The sequence below is a fragment of the Candoia aspera genome, chromosome 2 (assembly GCF_035149785.1).
Source record: "Candoia aspera isolate rCanAsp1 chromosome 2, rCanAsp1.hap2, whole genome shotgun sequence".
NCBI classification, from domain to species: Eukaryota; Metazoa; Chordata; class Lepidosauria; order Squamata; family Boidae; genus Candoia; species Candoia aspera.
In genome coordinates, this window is record NC_086154.1 from 145,371,355 (window position 1) to 145,394,386 (window position 23,032).

Below are 23,032 nucleotides of genomic sequence, written 5' to 3' on the forward strand. Positions count from 1 at the left end.
TCCAGAACGACCAAACTAATAGCTCAATGGAAATAAGATACACCTGTACCAACATAACATTTGTCACCTCCACTCCTTATCTCTATCCGGCCTGTATTGCCTTTGATCATGGGTTGAATAAGCTGCCTGGTAAAGCAGGAAGAGCTGAAAACAAGAAGAGGCTAATTTTGACAGTAGGTTTAGTGCTCTTTCAAAACTGCAGGACCCTACATCTCTAGTCAAAAGAAGTCTACCAAACACCTGATCAGCTGGATGAAGTTTCATAATACAAGAGTGGGAGAGTTCAAATCCCCTGCTTTGAGAATGCTGTTTCCTGCTTTACCTGCTGCCAACAGGCTGTTCAGCAAGTGGCAAGGAATTCCTGCTACAGGGACAGCTAATAGTGTGTCCTGCTCTTTCCTCCGGAGGAAAAAAAAAAATGAAAGAATGGTGGCAGAAGAGAGTTCCCAGGACCCCAGGGCAGATGGTGTGGCTGTAGTAGCTTAAGTTGCCAATACTGTACAGGTAGTCCTCAACTTATGACCATCGTTTAGTGACCGTTTGAAGTTATGAGGGCACTAAAAAAAGTGACTTATGACTATTCGTCGCACTTACAAACATCGCAGTGTCCCTGCAGTCACATGATCAAAATTCAGGCACTTGGCAACCAGCATGTATATACGACGGTTGCCGTGTTCCGGGGTCATGGGATTGCCATTAGCGACCTTCCCAGATGACTTCCAACAAGCAAAGTCAATGGGGGAAGCTGGATTTGCTTAATGACCACATGATTTACTTAATGATAAAAAAGGTGGTAAAATTGGGCATGACTCACTTCACAACTGCCTCACTTAGCGATGGAAGTTCCAGACCCAATTGTGGTCATAAGTCGAGGACTACCTGTAGGCACTTAAGGGGAGAAACACTATAAAACCTGAATGGCTGAGGACAACTTAAGCCAGTCTCCCTCCTAAGCCAAAGACAAGATTTGGCCTCCTTGTTATTGGGACACAACACAATAAAGAAATTATCAGGCTGTGTTTCTACTATAGTACAGGATGGCTAGATGCAAATGAGGAAAGGCCCAAAGAGTTCCACAGAAGATAGATGGGGAGGAACAAAGCAGGGAAGTAGTGCTGCTGATGTAATTTATAGGACCAATATAGTGGGTAAACATCTCATGTGCTTACTCATTTTCAGCAAAATGTCCATAGAGCTGCTTTTGCACACCCCCAATGAAAGTGGCAGAAGCTGAAAGAAGTTTCCACAAACTAGCACTCTATTAAATTGCAAACATTCTGTGTGGCAACAACGATTGAGCCACCTGGCTATTTTGTCTATGAAATATTTTGCAATGTAAAGGACAGCACAAACAAAGCAATGTAGCAAACACTTAAAATGGAATGTTATATTTTTGACAGGTTTTCTATCTTGTTGGTCCACTGAGATTTTTACAAAACTGAAAACTTAACATAGTAATACCATTCCTGGAACCCAGTAAAATGTACTACAATGGCAACTTCATAAGGCCAGCGCTCTTCTGGCTGCGTGTTCCGTTAAACAAAAATAAGGAAAAAGGGGCAGGCTGAGAGAAAAGCTCCAATTTAGGACATGAAGTACTTTCACAAAGACCGAAAACATAGTTTCGGATTTTTTTTCCATAATTCAATAGATTAGATTAACGAGAAAAGATCTGTTTTATCAAATCCGCTCACTTATTCTTGGGCCATGCTTCTTTTGTTTCTATTCATAGCTTGTTCCTCTGATGAATTTTCCTTTTCATCTTAGAACATTTCTACATGGCACCATTTCCAGCCCCAATTCTCCCAACGCTTGAAGCTGACTCTGCTATCACATAGAATTTATGTACAATCATACATAGATCCCTATGTATTTCCTTTTGACGTAAGCAACACAGAAAAGGAGTAAGAAATACTAAATGAATGGAATTAGAGGGAGGAGGAGGAGGAGGAACAACCTAGTTAAAGCTAATTTACACCAATAACATTATAAATCTTTCTGTCATTGCTTCTGCAATTTCCATATACTGCTTCGTACACTTTCTTTAACATTTGTAGTGTAAGTAATTAAAATAAAACTTGAGGGAAAGAGGCAATCATGTGTATGCAGCCAACTGCAATCTCATCTAATAGCCAGGATCTACTTCCTTGTCACCTGCATGAACTGCAGCACTTGACCTGGAGAAGGCCTGCAAATCCTAAATTGTGTCCCATGACAGAAGATCAGAATTTAAATGCACCGGAAGACAGCACGTGCATTTGTCTTAGTCTTCATAGTTCTAATATCAACAACGGGTAGGATTCTTATAGTTAGTGTTATTAAGTTTTACCACTTTGTGTTAATAATCGTTATAACTTTGTTATTAATTTGCTATTCTATAACTTAGATTCTTATTCCTGGAATGGTAGGTAGGTAGGTAGGTAGATACATACATACATACATACATACATACACATACACACATACTGGTCTATGACGAAAATAAAGAGGATGATGGTTGCATAATTATGCACTATCATTTGTTGACGAAAGTTTACAGCCATGTTTTATTTTAACTGTAGTTTGTTGATCAATCCATCATCACATAGTTCACACATCATGCTAAACCATAAACCCAAAATCAAACCAACTAGAATGATCTGTGACTCTGGCTGACCTGATTGCTCACGCAGCAGACAGAAGTGGGAGCCTGTACTGGTAGAATTTAGAAAACGCTACCAGTCATGAGCTTATGATATTAACAGAGCAGAATCTTCATGTTTTCCTTTCCTCTCCCCCAGAAACAGGATGTGGTTGTCTTAAGAGTGTTGCTTCATCAAGCAGCAGTGGGAAGCTTATTCATCGGACTGAAGAAAAGCCAGCACTTCTCTAAGACCTTCTGGTCCAGCTGGATGTTACCTCTTCCTTGCCTTCCTGTAGAACTATGCAAATTGTCAGAATGAATGTTAACTGGAAGAACAATGGGGCTTATGTTTAATTTTGTCTTCACAAAATTGCTTCTTACGATAAAGAAATGCCAAATCTTGGAGGGCAGCTTTGAAAGATAGTTTGCCCTTCCTTGTGACCTTGCATGGTTGACCAAACTGATTTCAAGCATCTTTCTTTTTCTTTTTTCCTGGAAATAAATAGTTTTGCAGGTACTGAAATTCCTACAGATCTTGCTATTAGAAAGTTGTTGGGTTGCTGTGAGTCACCCAGAGTCATTGAGAGTCAGGCAGTATACACGTTTGTTTGTTTGTTTGTTTGTTTCAGATTTTCCCAAATTGCATCCTCAAGCTTCCACTGCTATTTGTAAATATGAGGACCAGAGACATATTAAATGGAAGGAAAGGAAGCTGAAATACTAAGATGCAAAATGCTGTTCTTTGTATCAAGTTCTGTACTTGGAAAGTATAGTTGCAAAAATATAAATTACATAAGCAAGGAAGGTAGTTTATAACATGGATAGTATTTTATTGCCAGAGAAAGGTAGGTTCTTGTACCAAGAAGAGTTGAGTTCTTAAATGTTTAATTCAATGTTTCCTTTTTGTATTTCAATATACTCCTTGCCTGTACCTTGAAAGGAAGGGCTGGCATTCTGAAATTATTCCTTATTCTTGTAAATCTCTCTTTCTCACACACACAAAGGACTTACTCTCATCTGTACCTGCTATATGCAATTTCAAGCAACTCAAACCATAGTATCTCCACAGTCTCTCATTCCTTCTACTCTGTCCATACAGTGGTACATATTTTTAACCTGGCTCAGTTTTCATATTTCCATCTTAATCTTCCTTAGACATGATCATGTACCTACTGATTTCCAAGATTCACTGTTGCCAAATCCCCACATTAAGCACCATTTTTGAAGTTAAAACAAGGACCGCAAAGAATCTTGAGAGAATATCATGAAATAGCTTAATTTGACTTTTTATTTGTTGGTGCTTTCCATCTTATTCTTGGGCAAATTATCTACTAGTGAATTGTCAGAAATTGCCTTATTTTTAAAGAATATCCCTAATGTCTGCATAGAAATGAACACCTAAACTTCTTGATGGTAATGTCTGATGGTTATTCAATTTTCTTATACCAGGACCCATATATGGAATCTACATTCATTTGCACATGGAAGGATTTTCACCCTTATAAGAATTATATAAATAGGGGAATCAACCTTCTGTGCTATTCTCTGAGAATTCATTTGTTTGCCAGTGTCAACATTATTCTGAATGTGTCAGGTCTGAACTGGAAGTAATGTTCTAATGGTGGAAAGATGCTGGGTTTTTTTTTTAGAACTCTCTGATATTTTCTGTGAAATGAGGTAAGAGGGAGTAGAAGAGGAAGTTGAACTTCTGCCTTCTTGCCGAGCACAAATTAACTGTAAAAACATCCATTCGGAAAAAGCTGTGGTCTGTTTTACTCAGGCCTATATTCTTATGTAGTCCAATGCTGGTCTGAACTAAGATCAAGAATTATATAGTATATTGGTTGAACATTGTGTGAGTGTATCTACAATCTGGTTGACACATTTTGCTAAGCTATGGTTTGTATAACCATGATGTCTATGATTAAATTAGTTTGGCATTGTACAACAACCACTCCATAATCTGTAATTTACCAATTACAATGATTCAGTGCTAAGCCACAATATGGCACCTTTGGTCTTGGATTATTGTCTTCTGGAAATCAAGCCAGCAGGAGTTATAAATATGCTTATGTAAGAATGATCTGAAGACTCAGTCCATCTAACACAGAAAGGAAAGCACCTCCTTTTTCTTCTTATAATTTTTACATTCAGTTCCACAACATGTTTGTTTCAATGTAGCATCTGTATTTTACAAATAAACAACTGAGATTGAATCCAAAGCTCAGTTCCCCCATCTGTCTATTGGAATAATAGGGAGATGATGGGTTATGAAAACATACTGTTATATTTCAAATAAATAAAAAAGGAAGTACATTTTGAAGATGGGCCATTTGAGGCTAATATTTTGCCTCAAATAGCTTGACATCAAGAAATTTCAAATTAGTCTTGATTTGCGCTACTTATTAGAAAACAGAAATCAACTGTTCCTGATATAGTATTTGGGCATCTTGATATGTCAAATACTTGATATGCCAAACATGAAATGTCTTGAATTTAACAAAGTATAAAACAGTAACACCCAAACAGAATGTAATGGTATGTGAGAAAGACCTTGAGAGATGGGGCGTAGGGAATGGACAGATAAGAGAAGGCATAGCCCACAGCTGCATAATGGGCAGAGAAAGAAGCCTAGAAGAGACCATCCCTAACTTCGCAGTCTATAAAGGAAATGGCGAGGGATTTGTACTTTCAGACTTGCAAGATTCTGCTAAGGTAGCCTTACAATAAAGTAGAATTAGCACATCTGGTCATATTTCCTGTCTGATCCACCTGGGAAGGCTGACACAGAAGCAAAGTGCATTGGCTTACATTCAAAGGCTACTTTTCTGCACCTGCTCTTATATCATTCTAATCTTTAAGTACCAAGTACTTAATGTATTTATCTGAAAGATTATTTTGAAATTAAAACAATCTCTACCCCCCTCCAAAAAAACCCTTGTCTGCCAGTATCATATTCTCAGTGAATGTAAGATAACCGTCCCATTTTAAAAGTAAAGCCTTTGGGGCTTTGGTATCAGTCACAGCTTAGAACCAGCCCTCTGTCCTTTTCTGCCATGTTTTCAGAGCATATTTCCTTCTGGCTCAGGTATAGCTCAGGAAGAATGGCAAAGCTTCAGCTACAGAACTGAGAATGCTGGAGATCTCCAGAGCAGTGTTTCTCAAACCTGGCTTTAAGATGTGTGGACTTCAACTTCATGGCTGGCTGGGGAATTCTGGGAGTTGAAGTCCACGCATCTTAGTTGCCAAATTTGAGAAACACTGCTTCTAGAGCGTGGCAATAAGTGGTTTCTCACTGGGGAAACTCCTGCTTTAGCCCACTTCCTAGTTCCTCAGCTGTCTTACACACTCCACTGCCCCAAAACTGGTAACTTGCCATATTGCCATGGAATTCTCATACTGAGCTTCCTAAATAGAGCAAAGGAGCAGCTTTACAATCCCCCTCAACCAACTGCTTCGCTTCTTATTCTTCCCTTTTTTTTTTTTTTTTTGGTGATAATACAGAAAAGCAAAGAAAAAGGTATGCTGCTAGCTGGATGTCTATACTTCCACTCTCCCACTGATTAGCTGGGAAGTGCTGTTTGGCTTATTTTAAGTTCCCAATAGCTGTGGTGAAGACAATTATGGCCTGTTGGGAAACTAGTTAATGAGGCTTGAGGAGTGGCAATGGTGACTATGTGGAAGTATCTCTTGATTTCTTCTTGTGCACATACAGCATCTCCCCAATCATCGTCCATTTTTAATTGTTAAAACTTTGTGCTCCATCCGACAATGGACAACCATTTCTTTCTCATTCATTTATGAGAGTTGCAGGGAAAGGGCTTTTGCAGAAAATGATGTCATCACAGCCGATCTCTTTGTAACTTGTTAATTAAGAGTTTAAATATTAAACTTAGATCAGTTGTGATGACATTGTTTTCTTTTGCTTCTAGTATTTTGGAAGTTATCTTATTCCTCATGTACATGGCAGAGGGCCACCTTTCAGGATCTCAGAAGAGAAGTTTGAAATAATTTCCCCCAAAATCAGATGGAGGGTAGCAATCTTTGGCAAGGAACGGAGTATGATTTCTTTCCTCCTAAGTTGTTTCAAGCTTCTTACAAGCTCCTCTTCATGAGGCACATTTGCTGGTGGCACTCAGTAGAGTGGCAGGATTATCATATGGAACAATATTTGTAGTGTAAGCATGGTCTTGGGTATGGAAGATCCCCGTCTATGTCATGCAGCTGTACAACACAGTATTTCTTTTCTTTTCAATGATAATGTTCATTCATTATGCAGGCGTGTGTGCTATATCACGTAGTCAGGCAAAAAAATAGCCAGGAAATGAGTATTTCCACAAATTACAATTCTGAACATGGCTCACAGAGACTGACCACCCTATAACACTTCATGGGCTGTTTGGATGCTTTCTCCTAAAATATCTAGTGTGCTAGGTGAACCAAATTTGTAAAGATTTTCTAGATAATTCAAACAAGGGTTCAAAAATCTCCATGCCACATTGTAACTATTGGATTTGTAACAGAAAATGTATAAAAATAGAGTGTTAAATGTTAACATAGATTCCAACTAGTGTACATATCTATCAGTCAATCAAAAGTGTGTGAGAGGACTTAACTGTCCGCTTTTCAAAAGGAGTTATTGATCCTAAAGATAAAATGCTCCTATTTTTCAATGTTAAGTACATTTTGAGCCATCACCTTAACTCAGAACATACTATTAAGATACAACAGTGGTTTCTGAAGTGATTGATACACATTTCTAAGTTCAGCTGAAAAGAACCCAGAGATAACTTTATTCTTTAGTTAAGGAACATAAACGGATTTTGGTTAAAGATGGACTTGGCGCTCTTTGATATGATACAGCTGTTGTCACACAGTCATAACTTTTGGCCCACATCTATCTCTAGTCAAATACATTTTAAAGATTCGAGATCCAAAATATGAAAAAGCCTATTTATCCTGAGAATATATGCATACCGTACACAACAAAAACATCTCTTTTGTACCAATGTCAACTCTGAAAAAAAAATTACAGCCCTCTCTGGCTTTGCTTAATGTGGCAGTCTCACTGAATCAAGCTTTACTTTCAGGGATCAGACCCCACCCCCCGACACCCTAACCTTAAAACTTCAAGGCTAACCTGATGCAGTGACATGCTGTATGCTAAACAGGGGCATCAAAGTCCTTGCATAAAAATATCAGAAGGCTGCTTCACCTACCAGAAGATTTAGGCTCTGCCATGGTGAAGCTCTCAGCAGGACCCCCAAAGATGGATCCCAGCACAAATCCTTGGATACCTCAGGAGCTGCCAACTCTGGTAGGCAGCCCCATGGACACTGCATACTTTGCAGAGTCTCTGAGCTCAGCCACTGAAACTTCACTGCTTCCTGCTGACTACATTTCCGTATAAAGAAACTTGCTTGTCCTTTCTAATTTACATACTTTTCAGTTTACAAGTAAGAGCACCCAATCTTTGGTGGTAAACCTACTGCATAAGGTCTGCCTTTAGCCTACGCCAGATTTCTGAACCTTACTTTCTACTAGGGAAAAAAAAACACCTGAAAATAGTGTTCTGTATTTTATTCCTTCTTTTATGGTATTAGAGCCCGGGCAGAGACAAGACCTTCTTTCAGGTGTGATATCAAAACTGTGGATCTGTTTTACATGGGAGGTTCTAATAATACTTTCTTTATCTGCTTTGAAATAGTTTCTGAAGATCATTTTATTCAGGCAGGTACTTATTTCTTTTGTTCTAAAATAGTCTACAGCTGTCCATCATCTGCTGTACCACGTCTTCAGTAAACCTGCAAAGATTTTGGCTAAAAATGGTTCAGATAGAGGGGCCACATTAACCACACTGAAAAGCAAAGGAAAATAAATAAATAAATAAATAAAACCGTACCCCGTGCTCAAAAGCCAGAAAATATAGATCAATTGGCCCTGTCCTTGCAAGTTACATGGCCCAGTCAAATGCAGTTGTTGCTGTCCCAAAAATGGGACGTCTAGTTCTTAATTACCAAAGAGTCCCCACCTCTTCTCTTCGGAGTTCCAACATGATGGATAGTAGGGTAATACAATACAAGGTAAAAATAAAAATTCAAGGCCAATGTGCAAATACAAAGATGATGATGATGATGGGCCTATAAATGACTATTTCAGTTCAAGGTGATCTTATTGGAAGGCATTAGAGAGCAACCAGGATGCTGTTCGTTTGATTTTGATTTGGTACATTATTTATTTATTCATTTATTTACTTATCGTATTTCTTCGCCGCCCATCTCATATTGCAATGACTCTGGGCGGCTTACAAGCAAATTTTGTGGACCCAGCCCCTGTGATTTAATACTATTATTATTTTTTATTCAGCAAACCATGATTTAAAAATTATGGCTTAGCACAATGTGTGAATCCAGTCACTGAATCTGCAAAGTGAATTTAGATGATTTCAGTTTGCAAAGTAACAATAGGAACACAGGATCTTTTACCACTAAAGCTGCCATTGTTCTAAGTATTGATCTTTCTTAAGAATACAAAAGGATGAAATAATAGCTTATTTCATCTAGTGTTCTTTACAAAAATCATAAAGAATAGCAAGCATAATGAGGTGGAGTGCAGTCTACCATTTATGCACCGTTGCTTTTTGTGCTGTAATAACTTCTGCTCAGACAGGTTTTTAAGGGCTTAAATAGAATCAGACCTTCAAGTGTTGTTTGCCAGAGTCAAATCGAAATGCACAAACACATAACATCATCAATCCAACCTTTAGATCTCCTTCAAGCACACTTAAAAAAACCCCAACAATCTGACTTTGCAACTTATCTCCAGGAGGGGGTTATATCCTGGACTTATTTTAAGAAGGCAGCCCCTCACCCCTGGTCTCTGTGAAAGCCAAAATAAGAACAGTGATTTACCAGCAACTTATTTCCCTAAATTAGGGGCTGTCCCTGGTAAGTAAGAACACTTGGAAAATACAAGCATTCACACCCATGCACGTAAAAGCATATTTCTTCTTCTTTTTTAAAAGAGTTGAATCTAATTTAATGCCAAGTCTTGTGCCTCTGTGGTGCAACTGCAGAATTTGTTCGGAACTTTCAACATTTGTTGAAGTCATGACAGCTGCTGTAATATGTTATTTTACAGACTTCACAAATGTCCCCAAAATATTCTGTGTTATAACAGAACTACCCTCTAGGATAACACTGAAGGAGTTTCAGTTTAGAATCTCCCACCACAAGCTATTATATGTTACACTCTGAAGTCCTGGCTCTTCCTTCAAGCTTTGGGTCAAGAGATACGTGAGTCTATTCTGTTTGAATTAGAACTGTCTTCAGTGCAATGTGTTTTAACTTTTTGGTCTATTTCCTGTTTTTAATTTTTCTTAGCCACCTGAGCCACATGGTTGAGAGGGCACATGTGTGTGTGTCTGTGTTTGTGTGTATTGATATTAACTGGACACAAACATTAACTTTCTGAAAGGATTTGAAGAACTGTTAACTGAATTACAAGTGAGTCAGAAAGAGGAAATAAAGTCTTGAGCTTCTACTTCTGCATTCTTGAAGCCACAAAAGATATCTCAGGAACCATCTTTCCAAGTCTTATCTGCCAATGATATTTCAAACTCTTTTATCCCAAAGTTAGCATGGTGGGCAAACCTCTGCCTAATTTCAAAAGCTCTCTACAAGCAGTCAGTTAAAAGTGATTTTTTTTTTCTGACAGGAGCTATCTGACCCTTTCTGGCCACCAGCTAGCATGACATAAAAGAAGGGCCAGCGGTACAGGGAGGAGGAAATGGTGTGGAGAAAGAGATGGTATCTAAAATGTCTAAAAAATCTCACTGCAGGCTTTGGTTCCATGCACTGCCAGCATGCAAATCCCAACAGATTATCCAGAAGGAATCCTGCCCACCACAAAAAGAAAAGAAAAAGAAAAAGAAAAAGAAAAAGAAAAAGAAAAAGAAAAAGAAAAAGAAAGGAAAAAAGGGGGGGAGGGTCACTCCTAAGCTAGACCCCAAAATAGATATGGACCTGTCCACTCCCCCTTTTGTTTAATAGGCTCTCCAGCTCAGACTGCATAAACAGCAGAAGTGTTCCACTAGGGAAAGGATTAGTGGTATTGACTGAATTCTTGTTATTAAACAATTCTACCGATAGAAAACCAAAAGCTCTAAAGAAAGCCCATGAACAAGGCTACGTTTTCTCAGATGAGCTTGCCTGGACTCCAGGAGCTGACTTATATTTCGCTTGAGTTCCATTTGTTGAAAAGGAATGAAAAAAATTAACAAAATCAAGGAACACCAAAAACAGCAGTAACAATAATATAGTGCTACTACATACATTGGATGTAACCTTAGTATCTTTAGGAAGAATTACAGTCTTATTGCCCTGGGGTACTATTTTGCCACAGAATCCCACCACTTGGCAGACATAGTACAGCACTGTCTGGGAAATTAAGGACTCTTCACTGGCTCCCTATACTAGCCGGAGCCCATTACCAGTGTTTGTGTTAGGACCTGTCCTAACAGCCAGGAACCACGCTGAGACAAAGAACTGGTCTCTAATGTTTATTGCTAGTACATAACAGGAATCCTAACAAACTGAAGAAGCGTGGGAAAAACCCAGCCATAACAACCCCAAAGGTTAAGGCGGTCCCGATCTGTGTCTCTTTGAATGGCTGACCAATTCCTCAGTGCTACGCATGCGCTTAACAGTCTGGATGGGAGCCCCCTGCTCGCCATCCTTACTCATGACAGGACCCCTCTGGAAACAAACTCCCCATTATCTCTTTGCTACTATTTCTTTCTACAGTCCTGTTCATTCTTTACATTTCTTTGTGTAGGGCCTTCTTTGGGTTGCTTACTCCAAGATTGTGGTCTCCAAGATCCTGGCCTTTAGGGACCTGGCCCCGTGCCTCTGGAATCAATTCCCTTTGTCTTCGTGGGAATGTGATGGGTTTTAAAAGAGGTTTAGAGCCAGCTTGGTGTAGTTGTTAAGGCACCAAGCTAGAAACTGGGAGACCATGACTTCTAGGCCTGCCTTAGGCACAAAGCCAGCTGGGGGACCTTGGGCCAGTCACTCTCTCTCAGCCCTGGGAAGAAGGCAATGGCAAACCACTTCTGAAAAACCTTGCCAAGAAAGCTGCAGGGACTTGTCCAGGCAGCGTCCGAGAATTGGACATGATTGAACGGATTAAAAAAGAAAGTTGAGGTGGGTGTTAAAACTTTTTATATGATGAGTTAATGTATGGCCTGGTTGTTCCATCTTGCACTTATTTAGCTGGCAGATCTAGCTTAACACCTGTTTTAATTTATTACCGTTGTTTATATACTTCATGCTGTTCCTTTGTTTTAAATCTGTTGTTGCTGTGTGGCTGTTTCAGTGTTAATATTTTACTGGATCCTAAGCTAATGGTACTGGATTGATTTGTAATTAGTTTGTTTTTGTTTTGTACCATGCCTTGGTAAATGTCATCATCATCATCATCATCATCATCATCATCATTATTATTATTATTATTATTACCATCTCATGTATTCTTCATGAATAATAGCCTTTTTTCCCCTTCCTGTGTTACTTACTACCAGGGCACGTACCCAGATCCAAAATATGGCTCTTTTTCTTTCCTGTTTCTACACCAGTGCAGCATCCTTGCCTTCTATTAGCCTTCATTAACATAAGTATTACTCCTTCCTGTTCCTTCCTTCAGTCTAGTTTATTGGTTGCCACCTGTTCACCAGCACTTAACCTTTGTGCCTTTCTACAGTTCTGTATCTTAATAAGACATACAAGGGAGAAGAATAACAGGAAAACTATTATAGACAACCACATTGGGGAAAACCTTGATTTGTCGATTATGACAATTATTATTACTCAAGTCATCTTCCATGGAAGAGTTCAGTAAAGATAACAAAGCCCTTACCTATGTTTAAAAAGCACGTAAGCTGACACAGGCAGAATAGGTCTCTGAAGGCCTAATCAAGATCTATTCCTGACCTGCTTTCATTGATAACTACGTTAATCAGGATGGTGATGAAAGCCTGTTACTATCACCTCCTCATGTGCTATTATTCATTCATTTTCTTACATTTAGAGGCTGCCTGACTCCAGATGATTCTGGGCAGCTTACATTATAAAATAAAAGATATTGAAGCATTATGAAAAATTGTCCCTGTTTTTAAATGCTTAGAATGGAAAACAATGATCTCCAAGCTATAGCTGTTTCTCATACATGTCAAGTGGCTATATGCATTAAGTTCAAGAAGAAGCTAGCCTGGGTTTTAATCTATGTGCTTTTATTGAGATCTATTTTGTTTTATTGCTAGTTGCCTTGAATACCCTATAAACAGAAAAGCAGAATATCAGTTGTAAAAACAGACAAACAACAAAATACTCTTCCATGGTAACCACACTATGAAAACAATGCTGAAAATGGTCTGGGGTCCCTGAGAATAAAGGAGGAGCAAGAGCTTCCTTAGAGAAGAGAATGTTGCCTACCCTCTCTCAAAAAGCCCCTATGCAGTCATAAAAGGGACAACAGGTCCCACCCCTGGGATGTGGCCTTCCTTTTGCTCACACTTAGCTAAGCCAGCATCTTTTTTTGGCAGGCAGAAAGGCCTTGAGATCAGTGACATAAAGAACAGTTTATTGGCCAAAGGGATGTGTTAGCATCAGATTCTATGAATACCAGTGCTTGGCCCATAGGTTCCAGAACCCTCTCCTGAAAACTGATGCTCATTGTGGAAAGAAAAGTCTAGAGTGACATCACAATAATGTCACTCCTCCAGGATTCTAGGTTGGCTGCCTCAGTCCTGGCTGGTTTAAAAGTTCTAGTCCTTCTTGGAATCTCTTAGTTGAACTTTGGCTACAGACTGATAAGGCATTGATTGCCTCTGTATTGCCTCTCATATGTCTCTGGGACTCTCTTTGCTCAGTGGGTTTTCTTCCATGAGGTCTTGGCAATTCATTTTCCAAAGAAACAAAGGTATGTGAAATGAATCCTCTTCTGTTTACTACATACATTTACTACATGACAGTGCTTTCAACTGTGCTTATTAAATAAAAAAAGCTGCGTGTTTGTGTTTGTGTTTGTTCTGACAGCCTCTTTTCAGGTGCATTGGTTGGCAAATATGAAATCCTATTGGTTTACATCATTCATGTTTCACTGGAGTTGTGATCATATGTAAAGCAAGCCAGGTCTCCATTTGTTTAGAAAAAGGACGGGTTGTGAATCCCTGCACAGGGATGTTCCTTTACAGCTCATTTACCAACTCATCCTTGAACGATTAGAAAACTATGCTGGCATAAAATGCCTTGCCCCCAATGCCAATTTCTATCTTGCCATAGGCATACTGCCATTAAATACAGAGCATGTTAAGGAAAGAGATGGGTGGGTACCCTCAAAGTTGTTTTCCACGTCTCCCACCAAACACAATCAGCAAGTGGGAAAACATACAGCAGTCACTCTCCTTAATGTGGGATATTGCTGGGACCCAGGAGAAGGTGAGTTTTGCTATCCAGGTTTTGTCCAACCAACAGGGAAAGGACTCGTAAGGGGGGAGGGGGAAGAGGAGTGTGATGAAGCAGGAGGGAGCTCTCCTATTGTGCCATGCAATACCCCATCGTCAAATTAGTATGGCTAATTTTACTTGTGTTTAAAAATAGCCTGACAGGCATGCAGGAAGGTTGTACAATATAGCAAGAATCCTGCTGCCCCGTGCAACCCCTGTGCTACTATCAGCTGCTAGTAAGCCCACAGGGGATGCAAAGTGCAATGGAAGACTCCTTCTGGCTCACATCACCCCCAACCCGGGCCTCTCCTTCTTTGGGCCGCTTTTGAACACAGAAAGAGTGTTAAACCTATGTTCAAAAGCAGCCAGGACAGCAGTTGCATGGTGTGAGATGAAAGGATTGTGTGACATGAAGTGCCAAAGAAAATGGCAGTCTCTCCCTCCTCCTTCACTGCACAGACTTTCTGCAGCCATGGTTGGTCAGCTACTACTTGGGCTGATCCAGGTCTCCAAACCAGAATTAGCTTGGAGAGAGCCCAGTTTGTCCCATTCCCATAACAGAAGGCCCCTGAGGGCAGTGCCCAGTGAATGGGGAGGTCCACACCAATCTAAAGAAGCCAATAGGTGCCAGACTGAGTCGCTTGACAGAGCCACTAGTAGAGTGGTTGGTGAAATACATCAAACTGTATCCACAGCAATGATACTGCACTTGTTGCCTGCTTCTGGTAACCCCTGAACCCTTATGGACCTTAGGAATGGTCTGGAGATGAGGTAAATGCAATGCCGTGAAGACATGGCAGAAAAAAGAGGCCGCTTAGATGCAAATGGGGAAAGGCCCTCAGGCACCAAGCTCACGTGAAGTGGTCGTGAACCAGTCACCCTCTTCTCAGCCTACTTTATCTGAGAGGGAAATGAGGCTGTGAAATTACCTCTGCCACTTCATGCTTCTTGCACAAAGGGTTGGATATAAATATAATAAAATGAAATATCTGAGCAGGGACCTATGGCAAATGTCACCTCTCATAATAGGCTGCACACTAAAATTCCCCCTTTTATATGCTGATTCAAAGTACTGGGCACAATGTTCTAGCACCATTATAGTATCTTCTGAAACAAGATTTCCTATCCTAATGTTGCATGTACTTCCTAGTTGGTGGAATGCACGCAACAGTATCCTGGCTTACAAGGTGGCTGGTTGATTAGAAATCCTAGCTTGCATAGAATAGTGTAAGTATGTTGGAGGTAAAACTGGCCTGTGGTTGGCCAAAATGTATCCCAAGTGACCAGTAATGTGCCCTTACAGTCAGCAGGAAATGCTGCATGTAGCACAGGTGTGGCTAAAGCTGGCAGCCTAGTCTATTCCTTCACTATCTTACTAAAAAAATAGCATTATATGAAAGCACTGATTGACCCAAGCCATGATGGGTGGCAGAGTTCAATATCTAAGGACCCATCCAGTGGTATTTCCTTTTCCTTTTTTTCTTCTGATGTGTATTTTGCTTACTTTTCCCAACTCCTTTTCTGCAGTTGGCTATCTTTGCCTATCTCCAAAGGGGAAAGCATGATGGCATGTATATATGCTCCCCAGCATGTTAGACATCCTGATACAGACTGATGTGGGTGGTGGTCTAATAAGTCCAGAGAGAACCTGATTCAAGGAAGGATTATCTTAACTTTGGTTGCCATTGTTGTTAATGAAGCCTTGAGAGAATTTAAACTTAGAAATTTACCATTTACACATGTGATAAGAGAGGCTATGGCTGGCTGGCTGGTGTGAGTATTCAAAACTGGATACTTGCTGAGAAAGCAGGAGACAGACTGGAGCAATTCAGCCAGTTTATTTTCAGCAGGGCCTGAAAGTATGCCTCCTGTAATAATAACCATAATAATAATAATTAAATCATTATCATCATAACTTTTATTTTGTGCCTTCGAATCAGTGTTGACTCCTGCAACTGCTTGGACTGGTCCCTGCATTTTCCTTGGCAACATTTTCAGAAGTGGTTTGCCCTTGCCTTCTTCTTCCTAGGGCTGAGAGAGAGAGACTGGCCCAAGGCCACCCAGTTGAATTCATACCTAAGGCAGAACTAGAACTCACGGTCTCCTGGCTTCTACCCTGGTGCTTTAACCACTAGACCAAACTGGCTGTCAATGGTAACAATAACAATACAGAACATTTGGCAGAGTAACAGTATGTATGCATTATTGCTTGCAATTCTCAAGCCACTGTCTTTTGGGATGAGAGTAGGCAGGATATTGTGTTCTATGCCTCAGATCCTATGTATATGTCTAAAATGACACATTATCTTAGCAAACACCCATTTCTAATGTGAGTTTGCCAAGATAACATGAGGAAGCAATGAAGGATATATTTGCAGAAGGGAATCATCACGTTGGAAGACTGGAACCTCCACTGATTCAAAACCTACAGATATTTACTTGTGCATCCTCTGGCTAAGTCCCTCTTACCTCCTGCCAAGTCAGGCTCAGTTCTGATTTTTGAAGCCTTGTTGGGAGATACACTGAACAAAAATGGTCTCAGGTTATTTCTGAGGGAGAATAATAGGCCCGGTGAAGAGTTCAGCACCCCTCTGCCATCTACCAATTCTGTATTACAATTAAGTGCCAAAGTATAGCTTAAAAATGTGGAATTGTGCACTTCATTTTTTTTCCAAAATAAATTGCTTTGCCCTCAATGAAATGATATCAAGATATTGAATCTGAACTTTATGCTATTTAAGGCAGGGATTGATAACTTGGTGACTTCTGGATTCTTGGACTTCAGTACCCATCAGCTTCTGCCTGACAAGGGGTTGGTGGTTTTAGTCCAAAGCTTCTGGAGGGCACTAGTTTAACCTCTTTCTGATTTAAGATATCACCTTATTTTGTAACAAAGGATCAATGATATTCTGTATTGTCTGTATCTGTGTTTTACATATAATCTGTATTGGACATATATATGATTGGTCTAGTGGTAAAGGCAACAGGCTAGAAACCAGGAGACTGAGAGTTCTAGTCCTGCCTGAGGCATGAAAGCCGGCTGGGTGACCTTGGGCCAGTCCCTCTCTCTCAGCCCAACCCACCTCACAGGGTTGTTGTTGTGGGGAAAATAGGAGGAGGAAGGAGTATTAGGTATGTTCACCGTCTTGAGTTATTTATAAAAATAATAAAGGCGGGATAGAAAATAAATAAATAAATAAATACTTGAAATTGATGATAATCCATTTCACATAATTTACTTTTCACTTGATCCATTTTTGCATTATCACTGAAAGTTTTTGACAGAACCATCAAAGAAATTCTTTTTTTCCCCCTTGATTCTTTAACATAGCTTCTACTTGACCTTTGCCAGGATTAAAACAAAACCTTCAGTGAAATCAATATACTATGAAAGTTCATTTTGGCTGTTATTTAAAATACTACTAGTGTTTACCTTACCAACCAAAAAGGGATGGATTAGATGCTGGATCACTTAGAGGTTAAGAAGTAGAACTGGACAGGGGAGGCACTGAAAAATGGTCAGGAGCAGTTTTTGGTTGCTGGGCGCCATCTGGTGATCTTTTCTCATGTGCTTTACATTTGTGCAAATAACATGCCTCATTCATGATGCAGTAAACTCTTCAGCCCTAGAGCTCCACACTGTCCTCACATCAACTTTAAATTTTCAGAGAGGAGATGCAGAATTCTGCATCAATCCACCTTTACTCCACTTGTTAGCCAAGAATCCCTCCCAAATGCCTTAGAAAAATCAGCACTATAATTGACACACAAAAAAGCGAGGTCAGAAAAATCTTCTCCACAGTCTTTTTGTTTATTACAGAGAAACAAGAATATCTGAAATATGAAAATCTGTAAAAAATATGAAAGGGGATTATTGTATTATAGGCCAGCAATTCAGAGAGTATTGGCTATGTCCAATACAAAATTAAGCGCATTTAAGACCATTGGTTTCACTAGGCTTGTGGTCATTAAGTGTTTAGCTCTTAACCTCATTCTGTTTTAATGGGATAACTTAAGAGTCTTTATTTAACTCAGAAACAAGACAGCTATACACATAAAACAATTAATTACATGTAATTACAGACAAGTAATTCCTACGTCTTACATCTTTCCTGTGTTTTCATAAACATATAAGGCTTCTGATTTGGAATTATGTTATACCGAAACACAACTTTCATACGAGGGCAGTGGCTACAGTGCTAGATTTTGGGAATAATAAACAAGCTTCTTTGGAATTTTATGTAAATAATCTGCTCAGGCAATGAGAGTCAGGCTATCCACCACCTCTCCAAACGTTGCAAGCTGAAAAGTATTTGCAATTTGCATTCAAATATATATTTGAGAGAGAGAAAAATATTTAAATATATCTTTTGGGAAAAAATGAACTTCTGGAAACTGAAGAGAACTGTGGTGTAAACAAATGCAAAATCTGAAATAAGCGATTAAACTGGCGGCCTTCATCATGGGGTTCTTATGGGGTAATAGTTTTCTCTGAGCTCCCAGGGGATGTGCAAAATGAAATCCACAAAACGCACACCAATAAATAAAATGCTTCCGGTACTTACCATCTTGCTGTAAAAGTTCCCGGAAACACTGGAATTTTTCATCTAGGTCTCTTAGGTACTTGGTGACTTGAAGCAGCCTGTTAGAGCAGAGTTTACTACCACCAAGGCCTTTTGCAGTGGCAGATATCTGTACAGAAGCCCAAATAGCACTCAGGAGCTCTGGATTATTGGCTAAGGACTGAACGTCCAATGCTGATGGCATGCCTTTGCAAAGGCAGCTGAGGTCATTGTTATCCATACTCGCATTCAGTCCTCAGACTGTGGTCAGAGATTATATTCACCACTGCTGTTCCTCAATGCTAGCAAATTCTCTATTCTGTTCTTTACTGGAGTATCCTACCAGCTCCAGAACCTCATGCAGCACATGAACCCAATCACTTCCCAAGCCTCCAGGTTTTCAGCCTACTTTTCCTTGGCACATTATCCTCAGTTTCCAGAGAGAGAGGTTTCTGTAGTTTTACAAAAACCTAACAATTCCTCCGATAAGTCAGAGTCCACCAAGGGCAGCTGAAGCACCTTCATAATTCAAGTGACGTTTAGGAAGGCGGCGATCTAGATGGGTCGAGGAATGGATATCCTCAATCTCTCACCACTATAAGAAGATGAACAAGATGGCTTCCAATGAAATGTCCAGCTTGACCGTTCTGTGAAATACCATCCCAGCTCCAAAGCAAGCCTTGCATTTTCTGTAGAGAGAACAATATGGTTCCTCGAAAAGAGAGGAAACTTCTTCACACAGTTCCCACAACAGTTATTGAACTAAAATATTCCCTGGCTTGTGACATTAAGTCTGGAGAAGGATGCCTCATCTTCCCTAAAAACTGAATCTCCTGCTCACTTTCTCTTTGAAACACTATGCCTTAAGAGATCAGAACATGTCCAGCTGCAGCCTGCCAATCTTAGTCTCAATCTTACCGGAGAACTAGATGCGGAAGTGCCAGGACACATCCCCTATCAGTGGGGAATGGATGAGCCATTTGGGTTACACACACAAGAATGACAGGCAGTGCGGATTTTCCACATTCCTTTTGCGGGAGTGATGAAATCAGAGGCTTCTTCCCACAGTTTCTCTGTCCTGTGTAAAAGGAAATCACCCTCCTACTTTACTCTCTCTTATTAACCACTTCCTACCTGAATCCCTAGGAAAAGTTTTCAGGGTGTGGTTCAAAGGCCACAGGTGGAAGAAGAACTTTCCCAAATGGGAGTCACAGTTGAATGGGAAAAGACCCTGTCTGCGTTTTTTAAAATGTTCTTGAGCCTGCAGGCTAAACTGCAGAAATTTAATGTGGGAGGGGAAAAAAAGGGAAATGGTTAAAAAACTAAAATATGAACAGGGGAAGTCTCCATTCATATCTTTCCAGGACCATGAATAATGAGAGCTTTTTCTAACAGGATACCTTCAAGGATGGTGAGAATTGAAGCCCCAAACAGCTGGAAGGTGCCATGATCAGGAAGGTGGCACTAAGCAAACTTATCTTAGGACTCTCCCCACTTCCTCAAAATGGAGATAATACTGACTTATTGCAAGGTAGAGATGGGTAACCCCGATGTGTGTTTCTACATGCAATGAATGTTCGTGCATGCGTATTGTCTGAAAGTGCACACATTCTGTGGCCCCTGATCTGACAGCTGCCATGGCCCTCAAAGCTAACAAGATTGCCTGTCCCTGCCTTGCAGGGCTCTTGTAAGACTAAGGCAATATATACTGAGGTGGAGCAGCTCTTTCAACTAAGAGGACAACTGTCTTTGGATGTCCAAAGTGCTGCATATTTAATTATGTTGCTGTAATCCAAATACCGGCCCTGTAAAGTAGACCCAGGATGCCATATGCTGGTTGGGGTTGAGACTCCTTAGAATGGGAGCTGGGCTAAGGCCACATGGTGAATTCATTGTTTGAATTTAAATCCAAATAAGCAGATTTCTAATACAGCATTCAACCTCCTAAATACTGTGCTATATGTGTCTAATTTGCAAGATTAAGCTGCTATTCAAAAGTCAGGAACAGAGGCCTTTTATTTGTAAATAATCTAACAAGGAAGGAAAAGATTTATATCAGAAAAGAAAACAAAATGCTTCTTAACTAGCCTGGGAAAAGATGAAAACAAAAGTAAAAGTCCAGTTTGTTCTTGTTCTTGGGACAGAAGTCCAATATGCAAAAACCAGCAGGTAAAGTTTTTTTCCCTTTCTTCCTTTTTTAATTAAATTTAAAAGAAAAAAAGAACCTAGTATCAATTTCAACAGATTTCAGATAATTCAGTGCGACGTGATTTAAGTTAGGAAGATAATATCTACAAACACATAATGTAATATTAGATCTAAAAAAAGAAAAAAGTTTTAACTATTGCATGAAAATATATCACCATAGAAAGAACTACAAGAAATTAAGCAACATTATTTTTCTTAATTCTATTTTTTAATTTAATCAAACAACAGGATTACTGGACACCCACACTGGGGAAAACAACAGGACCCATACTAATTAGAAACATATAATCCAATGTAGCAAGTTAGACAAAATAATACTTGTAGGTTTTCATAATGATGATGTATTACCAATAATTCTTGATGCCTCAATAAATCTCAGTTATTAGGAATATAGCTAGGGAAAAAAAGCATAAATTCTTGACTTAGACTTAGTTTGACAGTACTATGAGTTTCAGATCAAAATTTAGCAATAACAGGACAAACCCAAACCATATGAGTTAATGTTTCAACCCCTGAATTTCATCTCCTAGAACAGGGAAATTGTAACTAATCCTGGTTATATGTTCTCTAAAGAGTCTGATAAAAATGTGTGGCATATGTTGTCTCAACTGCCACTCATTAAACTTCTTTAAAAAAGCAATACCCACTAATTATTCCAAAGGTCACATAACTAATTTTATTATGTAAGTTATTTTTTAAAGTTTCTGCTTATTAACAAACAATACTGTTCTATTTTTACTTCTCCAATCCAAATTCTGTCTACCCCTGCTTGGGATGGTTTCTAGTTTCAGATAAAGTAAAATGTACAATCAGTCTCTCCCTACAGCTGTTGGATTTTCAGTGATCAAAAATTTAGTAGCATCGTTGTATGGGCTGGCTGTACTATAGAGTTAAAATTCCCTGCCTTCATCAGGTCCCTAGGAAAGGATGTTGGCATTTAGGAGAAAGAGTTATTTGGAAGTTGGGAGTGGCTGCTGGTGACTAAAAGAAAAAGTGGGAAGTTTCTCCTTTAATCAAGAGTTCCTGTGAAAGAAAGGTAAGAGAGATGACTGTAGAGAAAGGATGGTAGTAGGTCATCACATTAGGCTTTGTGTATTTGGGTTTATTCTATTAAAACACCTTTGTATGCTTGACTGTATTGGCCATTGCAGGGCTAGTCCCTTAAGTGGCACCCCCTGGCAAGGCAAGCTATCAGATTTTAGATAGTCACTTCAAACCTGAGAGTTAAAACACACAGAGACTTCCTGGTTCGGCCAGGGAGAAAAACATCCTCTCCTACTAAAAGAATTGGTGGCAGCCTGGCCAAGAAGAATTGCTTACCTGGAAGAATCACCTAAGGAACTCTTCATTGGCCCTCGGCAAGGAGGTAGACGATGTGTGCCAGAAAGCCCAAAGAAATGCTGAGAGATGTAGAGAAAGCGTTTCTCCCCAACTATAATTAAATAAGATATTGCAGACAATAAAACGTTGGTGGATTCTACAAGAAGGCAGATCTGCATGGAAAGTGTTATGGTAGGGGTTCAAGCAAAGCCATTTTCACTTTTATCTTGCATGTTTCTGTTGTTATTCCAGGAAAAGAGCTCAACGCAGCCCTGATGGTCTCCTAGGAGCTATGCATGCTTCTAAAATTACTGTATTTGGAAGAAGTGATTTGGATCTGAGGCAAGCATGAACATAGCCCCTCTGCTATTCATGAAAACATCTCCTCTTCTTCAGGCTTCTGCCTAAAGCATGAAAAAAAAAGTTGTGGTTTCTTTAAAGGTCACATTAGCTTTAATAATTTCACCCTTTCAAATAGACAGTCTTTTTTTCCCAGCTCATGATAAAGCCTGAAGAAAGAGGGGTTGCTTTAATGAGTAGCCAGGAAGTATTGTGTGCATGTGAGATCTGAAGCACTTCTGAATTATTTTCAAAGTGTGCACAGCCCTATCATACACATTGCGTGCATTATGACATACATTTGCCCCGGGTTCCAATTACAATAAATGCGACATATATACTTAATAATTTCATAGCTACAGGTTCTAGATGTTTGTTTTAGAAAAAAAGATTTTGGATTTTCAAAATTCAAAATATATGTGCAATTAATAATTTGGGTGGCGTGGTTGTAGATGACTAGGGGACACATATGCCTCT

General features: G+C 39.6%; 1 protein-coding gene across 1 annotated transcript in view; it reads right to left on the minus strand.

The window, feature by feature from the left end:
- The window catches only part of GMIP (GEM interacting protein), a 59,618-nt gene extending 40,689 nt beyond the window's left edge, over nt 1-18,929 (minus strand). The window contains exons 1-2 of the mRNA XM_063292971.1: nt 18,692-18,929; nt 15,857-15,994 (exon numbers count right to left, since the gene is read on the minus strand). Of these exons, the coding sequence (XP_063149041.1) occupies nt 15,857-15,994; nt 18,692-18,929 (376 nt within the window). The remainder of the gene's footprint in view (nt 1-15,856; nt 15,995-18,691) is intronic.
- Nucleotides 18,930-23,032: the final 4,103 nt, after the last annotated feature.